Genomic DNA, 16,045 nt, shown 5'->3' on the forward strand with positions numbered 1-16,045 from the left:
TCCAGCCCCCTCATTGCTGCCTGCCACACGTACCACTCATGAATCTGCTTCTGCAAAAACCTAAATGTTCTTAGGAGAGGGTTAACATCTGTCTGCCATTCTTGCCCTCTCCAGAGCACATCTCATACCTGGTTCTTTTTCTTTTTTTCAAAGCCTGAAAACATAATGCTTTTGGACAGAAATGTCCCCAAGCCTCGGATCAAGATCATTGACTTTGGGTTGGCCCATAAAATTGACTTTGGGAACGAATTCAAAAACATATTTGGGACACCAGAGTTTGTTGGTAAGTTTCTTAGATTTCTCCTAAACATGATGCTGCACAGTTGCCTCTGCTGTAGGCCTTCTACCCGGTTCCGGATTCCAGTTTGGGCATGCAGATAGAATCTGGTTATTTGCTTCTTTCCGCAGCTAAGTCTGTGTTTGTCCCCCCAGCTCCCGAGATCGTCAACTACGAGCCCCTTGGTCTTGAGGCGGACATGTGGTAAGGAGCATCTCTGGGTGGTGTGAGCTCTGGGATCTCTTGGACAATTCTCCTGACATCCTGTGTTTCTGTGTTTGTGTCTAGGAGCGTCGGCGTCATAACCTACATCCTGTAAGTACCCAACCCCCACGACATCTCTCCTTACCCTTTTCTTAGGGGCCCATAGACGTCAGTAACCAATGAGTGAGGCAAGCCCATCTCCAGCACTCACACATGATTTTCATGTAAACATACTCATTTTACCAACCCACCCCCACATTTTGTTTATACTGATTGAACATCTTCTCCTAATTCTAAATGATTCATCATTGCGTGGAAGACAGCTTGACTGCTGAGAAAATAGGGGTTTTAAGTACAAAATTATTTTCCAAGTTAATTTTATTGTTCTCCATTTGTTTGTTTATTAAACAAGTGAAGTGGATCTACATAGCACACTTTGTGACACAAGGGATCGTCGAAAAGTTCATGGGCTGCGGGAATCAAGAGATTGTAAAGCACACCTCTGTGCAGACTGATGGTCTATATGCTTTACTTTGAATTCGGTGAAGGTTTACAGAGCAAATCGGCTTTCCACTCAATTCAACTGGGATTCTTCTCAGAGCATTTGGCAGTGGTAGCCGGAGAACCATCTCGTTCTACTGGTCTTAGTGTCTTGGACAAAATTAAATGTTTAAATGAATAGTTTGCATTAAGCTAATGATTTTCTTCACAACAGTTGTAAAGTCTTCTAGGTTGCAATCTAAGTTATAAGTACCTGTCAGCAGGTCAGAATGTAGCTGTGGTTCGTAGTCCACTTTTCAGTTATTACAGGAACAAAGTGACAGCATGAGAAATAGTGATACATGTCCATGCCCTCACTTTCTCAGCTTAAGTGGAGCCTCCCCATTTCTTGGAGAAACGAAGCAAGAAACCCTGGCGAATGTATCTGCTGTCAACTACGAATTTGAGGACGAGTACTTCAGTAATACCAGTGCCCTAGCCAAAGATTTCATAAGACGACTTTTGGTCAAGGATCCAAAGTGAGTGTGTGTTATTCCTGAGAGGTACTGCCCGGCCTCGGCCAGCTGAGTCTTAGCACTCTTCTGCATATGTGACCGCGGGCATCAGCCCCTCGCTCCTGCCCAGCATGAGGAAGCACTTCCTAAATTGCAGTGCCTGGCCTGCTGCTGAGTCTCTGCAGTCACCGTAGCAACATGACAGTCATGTCCATGGTATGGCCTATGTCCCCAGCTTTTGTCCTCCCTTCTGCTTCTACCCTTACAGAAAGAGGATGACAATTCAAGATAGTTTGCAGCACCCCTGGATCAAGGTAAATTGCATTTCAGATTCCTCAAGTGATTGCCTTGGGTCTTTTGTTTCAGAGTTTAGCTGGTTTTATTGAGCATGTTACAGTGGGGGCTTAGTCACAAAGACCAAAGCCCAGGTCATCAGACTCTTCTTTCTTGGCCTCCACTGTCTTCTCCTCAGCTGAGGCAGTCATGGTGGAAGGTGTGGTCCTCCAACTGGTGCAGCCCCAGCAGCCGGGGCAGGGCCGCCTGCCCTACGCTGCACATGCGGCTCCCAGTGTTGACTTTGGCCAGGGCCTTGGTGACCAGGCCGGGCCAGAAGGGCTCCACGTGTCTTAATGGGGTCATTGATCTTCTCTCATCATTGACGGTCATCTCATCACCATGCAAGATGAGGGCCGAGTAGATGCAGAGGCCAGGGTGCAGGAGGGCTGGGCTGGACTGGCCGCCGCCGGGCACGGTGCTAGTCGCTGGATGAAGTGAGGGCCTCACCCCAAACAGCCTTAGCTTCCTCAGGAGAACCGAGCTCCTTCGCGGCAGCTGAGGAGAGTGTGATGACCTTGAGCCTTATCGTCATAAACAAGACCAGTCGCCATGGGGCCATTTCTGACGCATGACGATCCCATACATGGCACAGAAGAACTTCGCCCCGGGGGCTGATTTTGTCATGGGTAGATTGCCAGGTCTTTATTCTGAGGTACCTGTGAGTGGACTTGGACCTCCAACTTTTTCTTCAGAAGCTGGGCATGCTGTCCATGCAACACCGGAGTGTTAGACAGTTTTCTGCATTCATTTGTCCTGAGACTATTACAAGTTGCTCTGGCTTTTAGCAACAGACCGCCTCTGGCGTGCTGTGTTTACTATTGTGCCATGTTCTAAGAAAAGAGACAAATTGGCAAGTATTTTAATGATAATTGGGGCGGAGAGGAGTGAACTGTTATGGTATAGTCTTTATAAATGGGAGGCTTCAAGGTCAAGACCTGCAACAGCCATGTTTGGTATGACCTTAGAAGTGTTGCCCCAATAGTACTTTAGAATCTCTTTTTAAATAGTATCTTCCAAGCCCTACTTCCTCACAGCCTAGACGCCCAGCAGGGCTGCGTGTATATTTAGGGCCGTGGCACATTAGCTCATGGCACATTCGCTGGCCCTGTCGGCATGTAAAGAATACAAAATTGCTTCAGCCAAAACAGAAAGCTCTAAGGCCGAGAGGATACGAGAGTTGGAGACCAAAATAATGGAACTCATGAGTAGATATTCCGGGAGCAGCTTTAGACAGCGAGACCTTTCGTTTTTGTTTTGGCCTGCGTGGTTTCCAGCATTTATCTGGAGCCCTGGCGGTGTAGTAGGTTAAGTGTTGGGCTGCCAGCTGCAAAGGCGGGAGTTTGAAACCACCAGCCCCTCTGAGGGAGAAAGACGAGGCTCTCTGTGCCCACAGGGGGTCACAGTCACAGACACCCACAGCGCTGCTCCGCTCTGTTCTGTAGGGTTGCTTTGAGTCAGAATTAGCTTGCTTTCCTAGAGAGCAGTGGTGACTTCCTCAGGTAGGTGGAACCCTGAGATAGGGGACTCCCAGAGAAAGACGCATTAACGTATTCCAATAATGGGGACAGTGGTGGATCCATGGCGGAATTTTTGCCTTCCACAGAGATCTCAGTTTGATTCCAGCCCAATGCACCGCCTCCATGTGCAGTCACCACCTGCCTATCAGCAGAAGCTTAACACAGCGAGACCTTGGTTATGGAACTCCGTTTGTTCCCAATCTGTTCCACATTTGTATTAGAACACAGAAAAGTTCGAGAAGGGAACATATTTTTCCCATAAGAAATAATGTAAAACTTAATCATTGATTCTAAGGCCCTAAAATTACACTAATAAACTCATTTTCCCAGGACTTTAAATCACTATGGAGACTTTGAGCCTTCTCGCATATCACTGTTTCAGAAATGCTATTGACGTCAAATTGTTCTGATTTATCCAAATTAACAGCAAATTTCCGCCCTCTTCAGTGATCTGAAGAGGTCTTTAGTTTCATGGTTAACAATTGCACACCTCTCGCTATATTAACCTCTTCAATCACATTTATTATGGTTAGTGTTGATGTCCACTTAGGCATGTTGTATTCAGCAGCCAAATCAGACAAGCGGCAGCTTGACTCAGAGTTCTTGATGATTTGTTTCTTTAACGAGACCGCGGCTCTCACAGTTTCCTCGTAGCTTTACTGCTGGTGCCACTGACTTTCTTTGGAGCCCTGGAGACAATAGTTTATGTCAACAAAGCATGGAAAACGCAATGTCGGGATGTGTAGAACACACTAACACCCGCTCTCGGCGTTGCCGGAGAGCAGCACTGAGACGGGAGTGCCCAAGGCCAGACCCTGGCAGGACTGTGTGCCTCTCAGCCTTCACAGGTCTTTCCCGGTTGGAGTTTGGTTCAACTATCCAACACATCGACCAACACCGAGCAGACTAGTTTTCCAACTTTGCTGTTCAGGTAGTGGAAAGTCTGTGCTTGGAGGCAGCCGACAACCCCTAGGTATCACTCTGTGTTGCTCAAGATTGACTCGTAAGAAAGATCTGTGCTCCCAAAAGTCAGCCATTAAAAACCCTAGCAAAGGCAGTGGTACTATCCCAACAATCATGAGGATGGCGTAGGGCCAGGTAGCATTTTGTTCCTTTGTGCATGAAATTTCCATAAGTTGGGGCCAACTCTGTAGGAGCTAACAGCAAAACAGCCAGACTGTGGAGGTAGGCCAGACGTACGGGCTGACCTCTGAGGTTCCTCCTAGCCACTGGGTCCGATTGATGTTAAGATGTCTCAGAACATGGCTTCATTGTATATCTTGCTTTCTCAAACTGCCACTGGTGAATGTTATCACTTAGCTGGGCTCTTGGCTCAGCGTTTCCCGCCTCCCCAGCCCCCGGTCTACGGCTCTCAGACCCTGAGACTGGGGCTCATAGGTCACGTGCGCCATCCCGCGCTTTAGGTCACTGAGAGAAGCGCGTGTGCACCCACAGACTGACTCATGAGGGGTTTTCCAAAGTGTCCATGCAGCCTGTTACTGTAATGTGAGAGGTCTCATCTATGTACTTTTCCTTGGACTTTCATTCTAGCCTAAAGACACTCAGCAAGCACTTAGCAGAAAAGCGTCGGCCGTAAACATGGAGAAATTCAAGAAGTTTGCAGCCCGAAAAAAGTGGAAAGTAAGATACGTGATATTGCGGGATTAACAGATTCTGTTTCTTCCCTGGATCGCTGTCTGTCCGTCTGCCAAGGTGAATCCTGGCAGTGCAGGGGCTCCCTCCGTCTGCTTGGTTGTTTCTTGGGTTTAGTTCCCTGCTGGTTTTCTGCAGCGCTACTCGGTTTCCTGAAAGCGGTAAAAACAGTATTTCAGCCCTAGTCACTCCTCTTTTCAAATGTAATTTTTGTTTAAAAACAAATCAAAACAATTTTAAGGGCAAATGTGGAATTCAGCACATTAAAATGATAGTGAAGCCTTTCCTAAGCACACGGAACCAGATTTTAAATGAGCTTGTTTTCGTGACCAGCAGCCTGGTGTTAACATTTACCCTTGGCTTGAGGACGAGCTTCTCTTACCTATGAGGGGTCTGAGTGAAGTGGGGGCTGGGTGTTTGCTGGGTGACCTTGGACTGCCTCAGTGTGTTCACCTCCGCAGGGACTGTGAGTGCATCCTGGCTGCTCTTGGGGTGGACAGACGCACACCCTGGGTGTGGAAGCATTAGAATGGCTTTCTGGGCTCAGGTCCTATCAAACCGTGGCATCCCTAGCGCTGAGTCAGAAATCTAGCTCCTTTCTCACGCAGCTGCGTGTAGCGTGCGGCGGGATAGGCCTAGAGGACTTGACTTCTCTTAGAATACAACGGAGCCTGCTGCTAAACACGTGCACCCTCCTTAAGTGTCGCCTGCCTTTGGCTCCACCTGGGGAGGCCCTTTCCTATAGACCGAGGGTCCCCTCGCTGAGGCTTTCCCCCACGTATGTGAGGCGTCATGGTCACATTAGGTACTGCTTCCCATGTGCCCGTTGGAGCTTCCGAGGTACAAAGCACACAGGGCAAGTCTGGTGTGTGTCAAGGGCTTGTGAAAGGTAAGGTCACCTGTCCCTAAAAGTACAGAACAGAGTCATGGGAGAGAGGTGGCCTGGGGCATCGAGTTCTGGGATAGAATAGCGAGATCTTGATTGATGAGGCTTGTAACAAATAGGACCCGCCTGCGTGTGGGGCCGCCCCAAAGGCCGTGTCCTTTGTGCTCATTTGAGGATTGTTCCATGAGCTCCTTCTTCTCTGCCCCCACCTTCTTTCCTCTCCCCTTGTTCGGTTTTGTTTTTAAAGCAATCCGTCCGCCTCATATCGCTGTGCCAACGATTATCCAGGTCGTTCTTGTCCAGGAGTACCATGAGCGTGGCCAGGAGCGATGACACTCTGGTAAGCAAGCCTGGCGGCCTCGGCGGGCGCGCCCTTGTCAGTACTTCTTGAGGATGTGTTAGGCGGCTCGATTTGCCCTGCCGCCCAGCGCCCCTAGAGTCATGGGCACGTGTTCTTGGTTCTCACAGCTCTCGGGTCGGTGGGGCGGCAGAGAGGTGCGGGCCTCCTCTTTGTACAGTGAGACTCCCCACCCCACTCCTACCACCCCACACAGACACAGTTTGCTGAGAGCGACACGAGGCAGGAGAAGAAAGCTGTTTCTCGTTTGCCCACATTAAAATCCAACCCCTCATCTTGCTCCTCGGCATTCGGACATAGAAGAATCTAGGATTGCACAAGTAGAAAACTGACAAATTGACTACCACCACCCCACCCACTCCCCAGAAAAACATGGAGAACTACAATATTATTTGCTGGCATTTCTCCAGGTAGACCAGAAGACCGAACCCATTTCACTTACTGACATCATTGAGGGTCCCCGAGGAAAAATAAATCAGTGTTTCTCTTCCCACGCCCAGGCAGAAACTTAATTGCAGATGAACCCTTGAGACAGGATGGGGGCACATCTGAATTCAACAAGACTTTCCCCGGGATGCCAAACAATAGGGCTTTGTTCAGTCTGGAGGCAAAGGGGACGCCAGACAAGGCAGCACGGCTGGTTCGATGGGGGACTGCCCCACTCCCGTCACTGGATCATCAGAGTTTCCTGAGTGGAATCCAGAGGCCCCCAGGGTGGGGATCACACAGCAGCCCCTGCCAGCGTTTCCTTTTTCTGGTAGCTCGTATTGTCACCGAGCCTCCCGCAGAGTAAAAAAGGCAGCAAGCCAGAACCGTGGAGCACTCTGGGCCTGCCCGCCGCTGTGGGTGAGCCGTGCCACAGGGATCTCAGTGGAAGTCGAGTCACCGAGAGGCTGAGGCCAGAGAAGCGGAGGAAGGCTCCGTGCAGAAATTGCTTGGCGGTGGAAGTGCGAGCAGGGAGACGATGTAAACGATTCGTCTGAACAGTAGATTCCTTTCGCTGCCGGCCCCGGTGGTGCTACCGGCCAAGTGTTGAGCTGCCATCCAGCCCCACCAGCCTCGGCTCCTCTTTGCAGCCTCTCAGCCATAGGGCTCCCTGGCAGTCCGTCGAGTGGGCGGTAGTGAACGGGGTTTGTTGTTGCTGGTGGCACCCTGGGGTAGGTGTTGTGCTGTTAATGGACAAAGTCAGCAGTTCAGGCTCACCGGCCGACCCACTGGAAGAAGATGGAGCCATCTGTTCACTTAAGGACTGACGGCCTCAAGAACTGCAGGGCGCAGCTCCGCTCTGTCCCACAGGGTCACTGCGTCACAATGGCTTTGACGACGTGGGGTGCTTTCATTGCTGCAGGCAGTAGTAATGTGAATGATCTGAGTCTTGTAAATGGCATCCGCCCAGAACAATCAGCTCGGAGAAAGCTGGTGTGTTACGGTGACAAATGCAAGGAGTGCGGAGGTCCCAGAGGCAAACAGGCACGTTTAGCACAGGGTCTCCTGCAAGACCTCGGACTGTCATCGTTTCCAAAGGTGCTCCTCACATGGTCGTGTCCCGGGCACCTGCCCCGCTTCTCCTGACTTCCGCTTGCCTGCAGATGTCTCTTCAGCATCAACTTGGATGATGGGGGAAAAGGCCAGAATCAAATGTGCTTTATAAAAACTTTGTTAAAACCCCTGTGAAGCTTGTCTGGGTTCATATCTACAGAGAATAGAATGCAGAACTGAGAGAAATGCTTTCTCCCGCCTGCTCCCCACAGGCAGGCAGTTCAGCCCCAGTACATACCCTCTTCCAGCTTGAAATTTCAGTGGCTGCAAGGGTAAATAATATGCAAACAAGTGGACTAATGAGTGCACTGATAAAGTATGAGGAACAGTGGTAGCTCTGTACATACAAATCCAGAAAAGGTATTGGTTTTTTTTTTTATTATTATTCTTGGGTTTTCATGTGCCATATTTTGGAAATACCTGATTATAAGAACACTTTGGGGATGTAAGGTTTAACTAACTGCTTTTTGAACACACTCCAATTATGTTCCCTTAACGTTTAACAGAACACCTATGGACCTATATTCCTTCTTCTTCTTCTTTTTTTTTTTTGTCTAGACCTTATTTTCCCCTTTCTTACCTTCCCGGGTCTGCATTTTAAAGTAGCTGTCATCAGTCCTTCAGGAATTTTACATTGTCATTCTATGCCTGGAGAAAGAAACTCAAGTGTCCCCAAAGTGGCAATTTGCTAAATTGGGGGTAGGGGGTGGGGAATGCAAGTTACAAATATCTGTTCAAAGATAGCATTTCCTTGGTTCTGTGGATGTTGTTGTTGTTGCTTATCCAGTAGAGTCCCAGGTGTTTCTGAGTTACACCTGAAACCTTCCACAGTGGCGTGCTGGGCCACATGCCGACCAGTTCTTGAGGGCAGTTTGTCACCACCCTTGTTTGTTCTCTGGGTCACACCTCAGGTGATGCGAAGGCACAGGTAACTAGTACATGAGCTGGCTTCCTACATGGAAGAGGCACCAAGTAACCGCCTACTTCCCATCGTGGCCTTGGTGGATTTTTAACAAAATGGCTTACTGTCCTCTGAAGGCCCCTTTAATAAACGAGCACTAATTTCTCCGTAAGCTAATTCTTCCTTTCCCTCACCACCGACTCTGTCAAGGATGAAGAAGACTCTTTCGTGATGAAAGCCATCATCCATGCCATCAATGATGACAATGTCCCGGGCTTGCAACACCTTCTGGGCTCTCTGTCCAACTACGACGTGAACCAACCCAACAAGGTCAGATTTTGCCTTTCCTGGGTGGGCGGAGGGGACTCACAGTGACTGACCACCGCAAAGTCCAGGGTGGGCAGACTCCATCTGCTTCTCTGTTGTCCTTCCAGTCGGAAACTTCGTCCTGGAGAGAGTTTAGTTACGAATGAGGGCGATCTTCTTTCGGGCTCTCTCTTTGTACAAGGCCTTTCTACATACCTGTTGCACCCTGTTTTAACTATCCAGTGCTTGTGTAACTAAAAACCCCCGTGGGTGGCTTTAAAGAACAGAAGTGTATTTCGTCACAGTTCCCGAGGCAGGAAGTCTGAATTAAACTATAGTTGTAGGATTTGATCCCTTCTTATTTACTCAGTGTCTAAGACCTGCTGACAAACTTCAGTGTCCTGGGCTCATAGCTGCCACACCATGTGTCTGTCTTCCCCTGTGGTGTTATCCCCCTGTGTGCGCATTCGCTACTTTTAAGAATGCATACCTGAGGAGCTGTAGGACCCACTTACTCTGGCATGCCCTCAGTGTAACAAAAGAAAACCACTCTTTCCAAATAGGGTCATCTTTGAAGGTGGACGAGTTATGATGGTAACATATGGGGGGGGGGCACAATCCATAACACACTTCTTCTGAAATCCATGTAACTTAAAGCATCCTGCAAGTGGAAATGCCCCCTTTGATAATGAACCTGAAAGAGGAAGGACCATGGTGCCTGTCTGATGGTTTGCGTTCCTGGAATGCATCAGCCTTCATTGACATGGAAAGTGTGTGGAGACAGCCATGATGCTCTGGACTTTCCTCATCCTGCCAAGCTGTGAACTTATTATTATTTCCTCTCCTAGCATGGGACACCTCCATTACTTATTGCTGCTGGCTGTGGGAATATTCAAATACTGCAGTTGCTCATTAAAAGAGGCTCAAGAATCAATGTCCAAGATAAGGTAGTAATTTTGTTTTGTTGAAAATAAGTTATGCTTTTAAGTATTTCCAAATGTCTCTTAATTCTAAGGGGAACAGGGAAGAGAGGGGGAAACAAACAAACAATCAGCCATAACAAAGCAGACAGCAGTATCTGCTAATACATTTTGGTTTCCTCTTAAGGAAGATGAAGGGATTAAAAGGCCTGGTACACACTAACATATTGCTAGAAAGAAGAAAGCTACCAATGTGCCTGCCTCTTGGCCCCATTGCTGGATGCCAGCATTTCTTTGTACAAGATGTCAGATTGTATTCCTTAATGGTTACACTTACTCAAAAGGGGTGATAATGGCATACTTGGAAACATTTCCACTACCTAACCTCATCAGAAGTGTATTTGCCTATATGCTCATTGGATCAGCAGCGGAAAGCTTCATTCTGAAAGACAGACATCGCTGTTGTCAACTCGGCAGTTGGTGGTCATTCAGTGGCTCTGTTATCCACCTCCTCGGACTTTCAGTGGAGCTTCACAATGTAGGCAGTTTTCTAACCAGAGGTAGAAATGAGAATTTTGATTGATCGACTGATTTTTTTTGGTTGTTGTTGTTTTTAAAGTAACTTATAATGTTGAAATAATTTTAGATTTCTAAAAAATTAGTTGCTGAGAATTCCCATAAACCTTTCCCCAAATGTTAGCATTTTCCATGGCCATGATCCAAACTAGCCCCCCTGAATGTAAGGCGCTTGTGGTCATTTTGCCATCACTAAGAGAGGGAATTCTAGTGAGCCTGGGCCCTCACAGGCGCGCAAGCCCATCCACCCCTGTGAAAGATGACTCCATGTGTGGTTTTTGTCTAGGGCGGATCCAATGCCATCTATTGGGCCTCTCGGCATGGTCATGTAGATACCTTGAAGTTTCTCAATGAGAACAAATGCCCTCTGGATGTCAAGGACAAGGTGAGGTTCCTTCTTTTCTTGAGAGGGACAACAGGCAGTAGCAAGAAGATGTGCTTCGGAGTTGGCATGAGGACCCAATGAAGTATTCAAGACCAAAATCTTCTTGCAGAGAATTTAAGTTGGACATTTCTTTTTAGCTGGGGGCTTGGTCTAGTATTAAAGTCTGCTTTCAGCTGTAATCTGCCAGACAATTGCGATGGTAGACAAGCAATAAAGGGCCCTGCACACATGTGAAGGCATGTAAGAAGGACCGAGAAGAGCCATCACCAGGTGGAAGCGCTTCCTCATCAGACTGCTCACACGTGTGGGCGGGAACAGAGACCCCAAACCCTAGTCAGCCAGGGACGCATGGGCTTACTTGTGCGTACTCACTGATCTGCAGCGGGCAGTTTTACAGGCTCTGATGGAAGCCAGAGAAAGGGCGTACTACTGATGAGCATGCTGCCCTTGCTTTGGAACACTCAGACGCTGCTTGAGGGGGGTTGGTTGTTACAGACACCATGAGAAAGGCGTGTGGGTTAGACCCCACACCTGGGGTGCTGGATGCAACCAAAGGAAAAGATGTGGAGCCCGGCGGGTTGGCGAGTGGGCCCCAGCCCATCTCCACAGCCTCCTCCCAGGGTCGGCCTGATATCTCAGCTCTGTTTCCTCTGCAGGCTGGAGAGACGGCCCTTCACGTGGCAGCGCGTTATGGCCATGCCGACGTGGTTCAGCTCCTGTGCAGTTTTGGCTCCAATCCCAATTTCCAGGACAAGGTGGGCCATGGTCGCTGGCGTCTTCACTTCCTCAGGTTTTCTGCATGGATGGATGGAAAGCCAAATGATGTAGTCAGTTCTGTTAATTGGGGGTTTAGCCACACCAGGTGATGAAAGACAGGAACCCAAAGAAGCACAGTGTCCTTTGGAATAAAGGCTGGCACCAGGAGCCGTTCTGGCCACTTAGCATGCACCATTCACTTAATCTCTGGACAGCCCGGGGGGGGGGAGGGGTTGCCGTTACTACCCTTCCACTTCTAGATGAGGAATCTGAGACCCAGAAGAGTTAACTAACATACCCAGATCTGCACAGCTTATGAATGCTGGGCTGGGGCTCAAATCTATGCGCTGTGGACCCAGATCCTCTGCTTTCCACCAGCACGTGGCCACATGGCAGCCTCTCAGGGACAGGCATGTGTCTAATGAGAGGGATCTTGGAAATCCAGGTCTCACAGACTTTATGGGAGAAGAATGAGGCTTTTCCAGTAAAGAGTTTGCAGTCTGGGAACCCGCAGGGGCAGTTCTTCCTGCCCCAAAGGGTCACAATGAGTCAGAATCAACTTGATGGCGCCGCCTATCTAGGCTTTCTGAGACGGTGAATCTTCCTGGGTCAGATTGCCCCATGTTCTCCCATTGAGAGGCTGGTGGGTTTCAACCCTTGCCCTTGTGGTCAGCAGCCATTCACAATGCTTAACTCAGCCCAGCGCCACTGGGGCTCCATTGATTGGGAAAGACCTCCATGTGACTTCTTTATATGCAGACAGGTAGAATTCTTATCCAGAGACATACCTTGCTGCTCTGCAGAGTTGCAAGGCAGTTTGAGAAGAGTGATGCTGTAAATGTGGCCACTCTGTGGCTCTGTTGTTCACACACACTGGTCCACCAGCCCTACTAGGCTCCCGAGAGTCATCTGCCAAGGGTATGCATGCTGAGACACCTGAGTTCATGAGACATATATCAAGTGCCGAGCAAAGAGATGCATCCCATCTGCCCCTAGTTACAGCCCCTCGGCCCATGTTCACTGCTTCAGATTCATAGTTAGCTCCAGCAGCTAATGAGCCCCTGGTGCTGTGGCCTGGCGCGTGCCCTGCTGTGGTTTCCAGTGCTTGCCTTCCTCCTCTGAGCTCCAGTCTCCCCACAGGAAGAAGAGACCCCGCTGCACTGTGCTGCCTGGCATGGCTATCACTCTGTGGCTAAGGCCCTGTGTGAAGCTGGCTGCAACGTGAACCTTAAGAACCGGGAAGGCGAGACGCCCCTCCTTACAGCTTCAGCCCGGGGCTACCACGACATCGTAGAGTGTCTAGCTGAACACGGCGCTGACCTGGATGCCTGCGACAAGGTGCCTTATGGGTGAACACACATGCCATGCACCAGAAGTGCCTTGGGGTAGGGGAAGGGAGGAGACGGAGGGACCACGAGACTCCTCAATTAGCCCTAAAATAGCACACTTGAGCACAGCAATTTGTGCTTCTTTCTCTTCTTGTTTCTAAAGCACCTCCGTGTGTGAACTTCCCTAGATTCGGGGTAATCTTTCATGTGCATTTGTGGTATGTGACAAAAGGTATGACTTGGTCTAATGATTTGTGGCTCTATTTTATTTTTCGCCTTCTCAGTTTGGAGCAGGTACTGTGATGACCACTTAACCCAGCGTTTCTCAACCTGTGTGTCGCCACCCCTGTGGAGGTCTCGGGACCCTTTCAAAGGGGTCGCCCAATTCATGACAACAAGATTACAGTTATGATATAGCAACGAAAATAAGTCTATGCTTGGGGAGGGGTCACCACACATAAGGAACTGTATTAAAGGGTCGCAGCATTAGGAAGGTTGAGAACCACTGACTTAACCCCAGACGATCCCCATTTAAGGACTAAAATTGCTACCACACTATTAATACTTAGCACACAATTTTTTCTTAGATAAGCATAGAAATAAGTGGTTGAGTGCCATCATCTGCTACTGATTCAAAAAATAATAAACCTCTGTTGTTTGCTTGACAAAGTCAATCCTAAACCACATGCCCCCTTTTTAATGAAGCAGATGCAGCATGATTGGCTTACTGCAAACTTTGAACTATGATGTTTGCTCTATACTGTGAGGTTTGTCACAAACCTCAAAATCCTGAAGAGGGTAGTTCTCTCCTGGCCTACACGGTCTCTGAGTAGGCATGTACTCGATAGCAGTGAGGTTTTTTTCACCGGCACTTAGTGGGCAGGGATGCACCACAAAGAACTATCTGTCCCCAAGTGCTGATGCTGCGGAGGCTCCAGAGTTCCCTGTACTGTTCGAGAACTGCTTCTGCACTCTCCCCGCAGCCCCTGGAAGTCAGCATGCTGCTCCCCGGGGACTTAGAAACAGGCAGAGTGGAGGAGTTCCAGGCCGGCCGGGCTGCTGCCCCGGCACGCAGAGGTTAAACTTGTTATATTTGCTTCCCATATTTATGGCAACCCTTGAGCAAATTGCTTCACGTTGCTTCCTTAGTTTCTCTGGGTGCAAGACAAACTCATAAGATTTCTCCTTAGGAAGCTAGTAAAGACTGCTGAGTAAATGATTTTTAAAATGTACTTCATATACTTTGACAAAACAAACCATTAAAAAAAAGACAAGAATAACAAAAGCGCTGCCTGCAGTTATTGCCAATTCATCTCCTCCCTCAAAAAATGACTTAAGTTGTGGACATTCAGAGACAGAAAGAAGTGTAAGTTCCTTCTTTTCCATTTCACTGCCCAAATCTAAATGTAGCTCTCTGATAACGTCTTGTGGCCAACAGCTCCCCTCAGGCCGACTCCAACCCTGGCCATCCTTTGCACGGTGGTACGAAATTGCCACCCTTCTGTGCCTCAGACCATTGTGATCCATGGGGTTTTCGTGGGCTGATTATCAAAAAGTAGATCACCAGGCCTTTCTTCCTCCTCATCCATCTTAGACTGGAAACTCTGCTGAAACCTGTTTCGCATCCTAGCTGCATCCACACCTCCAGCGACAAATGGATGTTGGCTCTACATGGCGTTCACTGGCCAAGAATCAAACTTGGGTCTCCCACATCACCTTCCGTGATGACTCAGAGTGCAACATCTAAGTCCCTCCCCCCTGCGGAGTACAGTCTTTCATCATCCTTTGTCAGGTCATTGTCACCTTGTCCCAGATAGTGATGGCAGGAAGGAGAGGTAGCAAAGCAAGGTCCATGTGCCCATCTGAGAACCCTCGTGTCCCTGGCGCTTCTTTCAGGATGGACACATTGCTCTTCATCTCGCTGTCCGACGCTGTCAGATGGAAGTCATCAAGACCCTGCTCAGCCAGGGATGCCTGGTGGATTTCCAAGACAGGCATGGCAACACCCCTCTCCACGTGGCCTGCAAAGATGGCAACGTGCCCATCGTGGTGGCTCTCTGCGAAGCACACTGCAACCTGGACATCTCAAACAAGGTAGTCACGAAGGGAGAAGGGCCCTACAGGTCCCAGTGGTGTCTGTGTGTCTGTCTGCATCTGGGTTACGCTGCATGCATGTGTGTCCCTTCTCTCTGTATACAGTCTTCACATGGATGTAGGTGTTCTGTTATTAAGACTTTTGAAGAATTACCTAGAGAAACAGAAAGTGATTACATTAGTTAGTAGTGGTAAAATTAATCAATTAATTCCTGTTGGTAGCTAAGATGTATACTGTGTGTGTGCTGTGCATGTGAGTGCACATGCATGTACATGTATATACTTGTGTGTATAATACAGAGAAATCAGGGAGCTTGCTACAATTCAGAGCATCTGTGGGACCACTAAGTCTTCAGGAAGATACCTAATAGCATGATTTGATTGAAATTTCTAAGATCATATTTCTTTCCTCATGTTGCTATATTTCAAATTTTATGAAACCATCCTACATTTGGTAAGACTAAGAGTATGCACTGCCTTTTACTGAATGCCAGACTGTTGCTCTTGAATTGACTGTGACTCATGGTGACTCCGGTGTAATAGGTTTCTCTTATATGTGGCCTTTCTGGCCCTGGACTAATAATTCTGCCAAAAACAATTGGTTAATACACCATCTGCCATTCCATGACACTCCCCTTCCTGACACAATCGCTGAAGACAAAGTGGGTGCATAAGCAAATGTGAAGAAATCTGATAGTGCCTGGCTATCAAAAGATATAGCATAGCGTCTGGGGTCTTAAGGACTTGAAGGTAAACAAGCGGCCATCTAGCTCAGAAACAACAAAGCCCACATGGAAGAAGCACACTAGCCTGTGTGATCATGAGGTACCGAAGGGATCAGTTATCAGGCATCAAAGAACGAAAAATCATATCATTGTGTGCTCACCTCCCCAAAAATCGTTCAAGACAAATGGGTGCATAAACAAATCTGGTGAAGAAAGCTGATGGTGCCCGGCTATCAAAAGATATAGCACCTGGAGTCTTAAAGGCTTGAAGGTAAACAAGTGACCATCT

At 48.4% G+C, this 16,045-nt stretch overlaps 1 protein-coding gene across 3 annotated transcripts in view; it reads left to right on the plus strand.

Annotated features, from left to right (window-relative positions):
* DAPK1 (death associated protein kinase 1) overlaps positions 1 to 16,045 on the plus strand; it is a 226,854-nt gene that overhangs the window by 150,282 nt on the left and 60,527 nt on the right. For 2 of the 3 annotated variants that reach the window (XM_075550701.1, XM_075550704.1), the window contains 13 exons: positions 154 to 283; positions 433 to 481; positions 566 to 592; positions 1,348 to 1,500; positions 1,745 to 1,790; positions 4,881 to 4,970; positions 6,116 to 6,208; positions 8,877 to 8,996; positions 9,821 to 9,919; positions 10,755 to 10,853; positions 11,510 to 11,608; positions 12,750 to 12,947; positions 14,834 to 15,031. In XM_075550701.1, the coding sequence (XP_075406816.1) occupies positions 154 to 283; positions 433 to 481; positions 566 to 592; positions 1,348 to 1,500; positions 1,745 to 1,790; positions 4,881 to 4,970; positions 6,116 to 6,208; positions 8,877 to 8,996; positions 9,821 to 9,919; positions 10,755 to 10,853; positions 11,510 to 11,608; positions 12,750 to 12,947; positions 14,834 to 15,031 (1,401 nt within the window). Of the gene's footprint in view, positions 1 to 153; positions 284 to 432; positions 482 to 565; positions 593 to 1,347; positions 1,501 to 1,744; positions 1,791 to 4,880; positions 4,971 to 6,115; positions 6,209 to 8,876; positions 8,997 to 9,820; positions 9,920 to 10,754; positions 10,854 to 11,509; positions 11,609 to 12,512; positions 12,528 to 12,732; positions 12,948 to 14,833; positions 15,032 to 16,045 lie in introns of those variants that run through there. The other variant, XM_075550702.1, reaches the window with a different exon arrangement.

This window comes from Tenrec ecaudatus, chromosome 5, assembly GCF_050624435.1.
Source record: "Tenrec ecaudatus isolate mTenEca1 chromosome 5, mTenEca1.hap1, whole genome shotgun sequence".
NCBI lineage: Eukaryota > Metazoa > Chordata > Mammalia > Afrosoricida > Tenrecidae > Tenrec > Tenrec ecaudatus.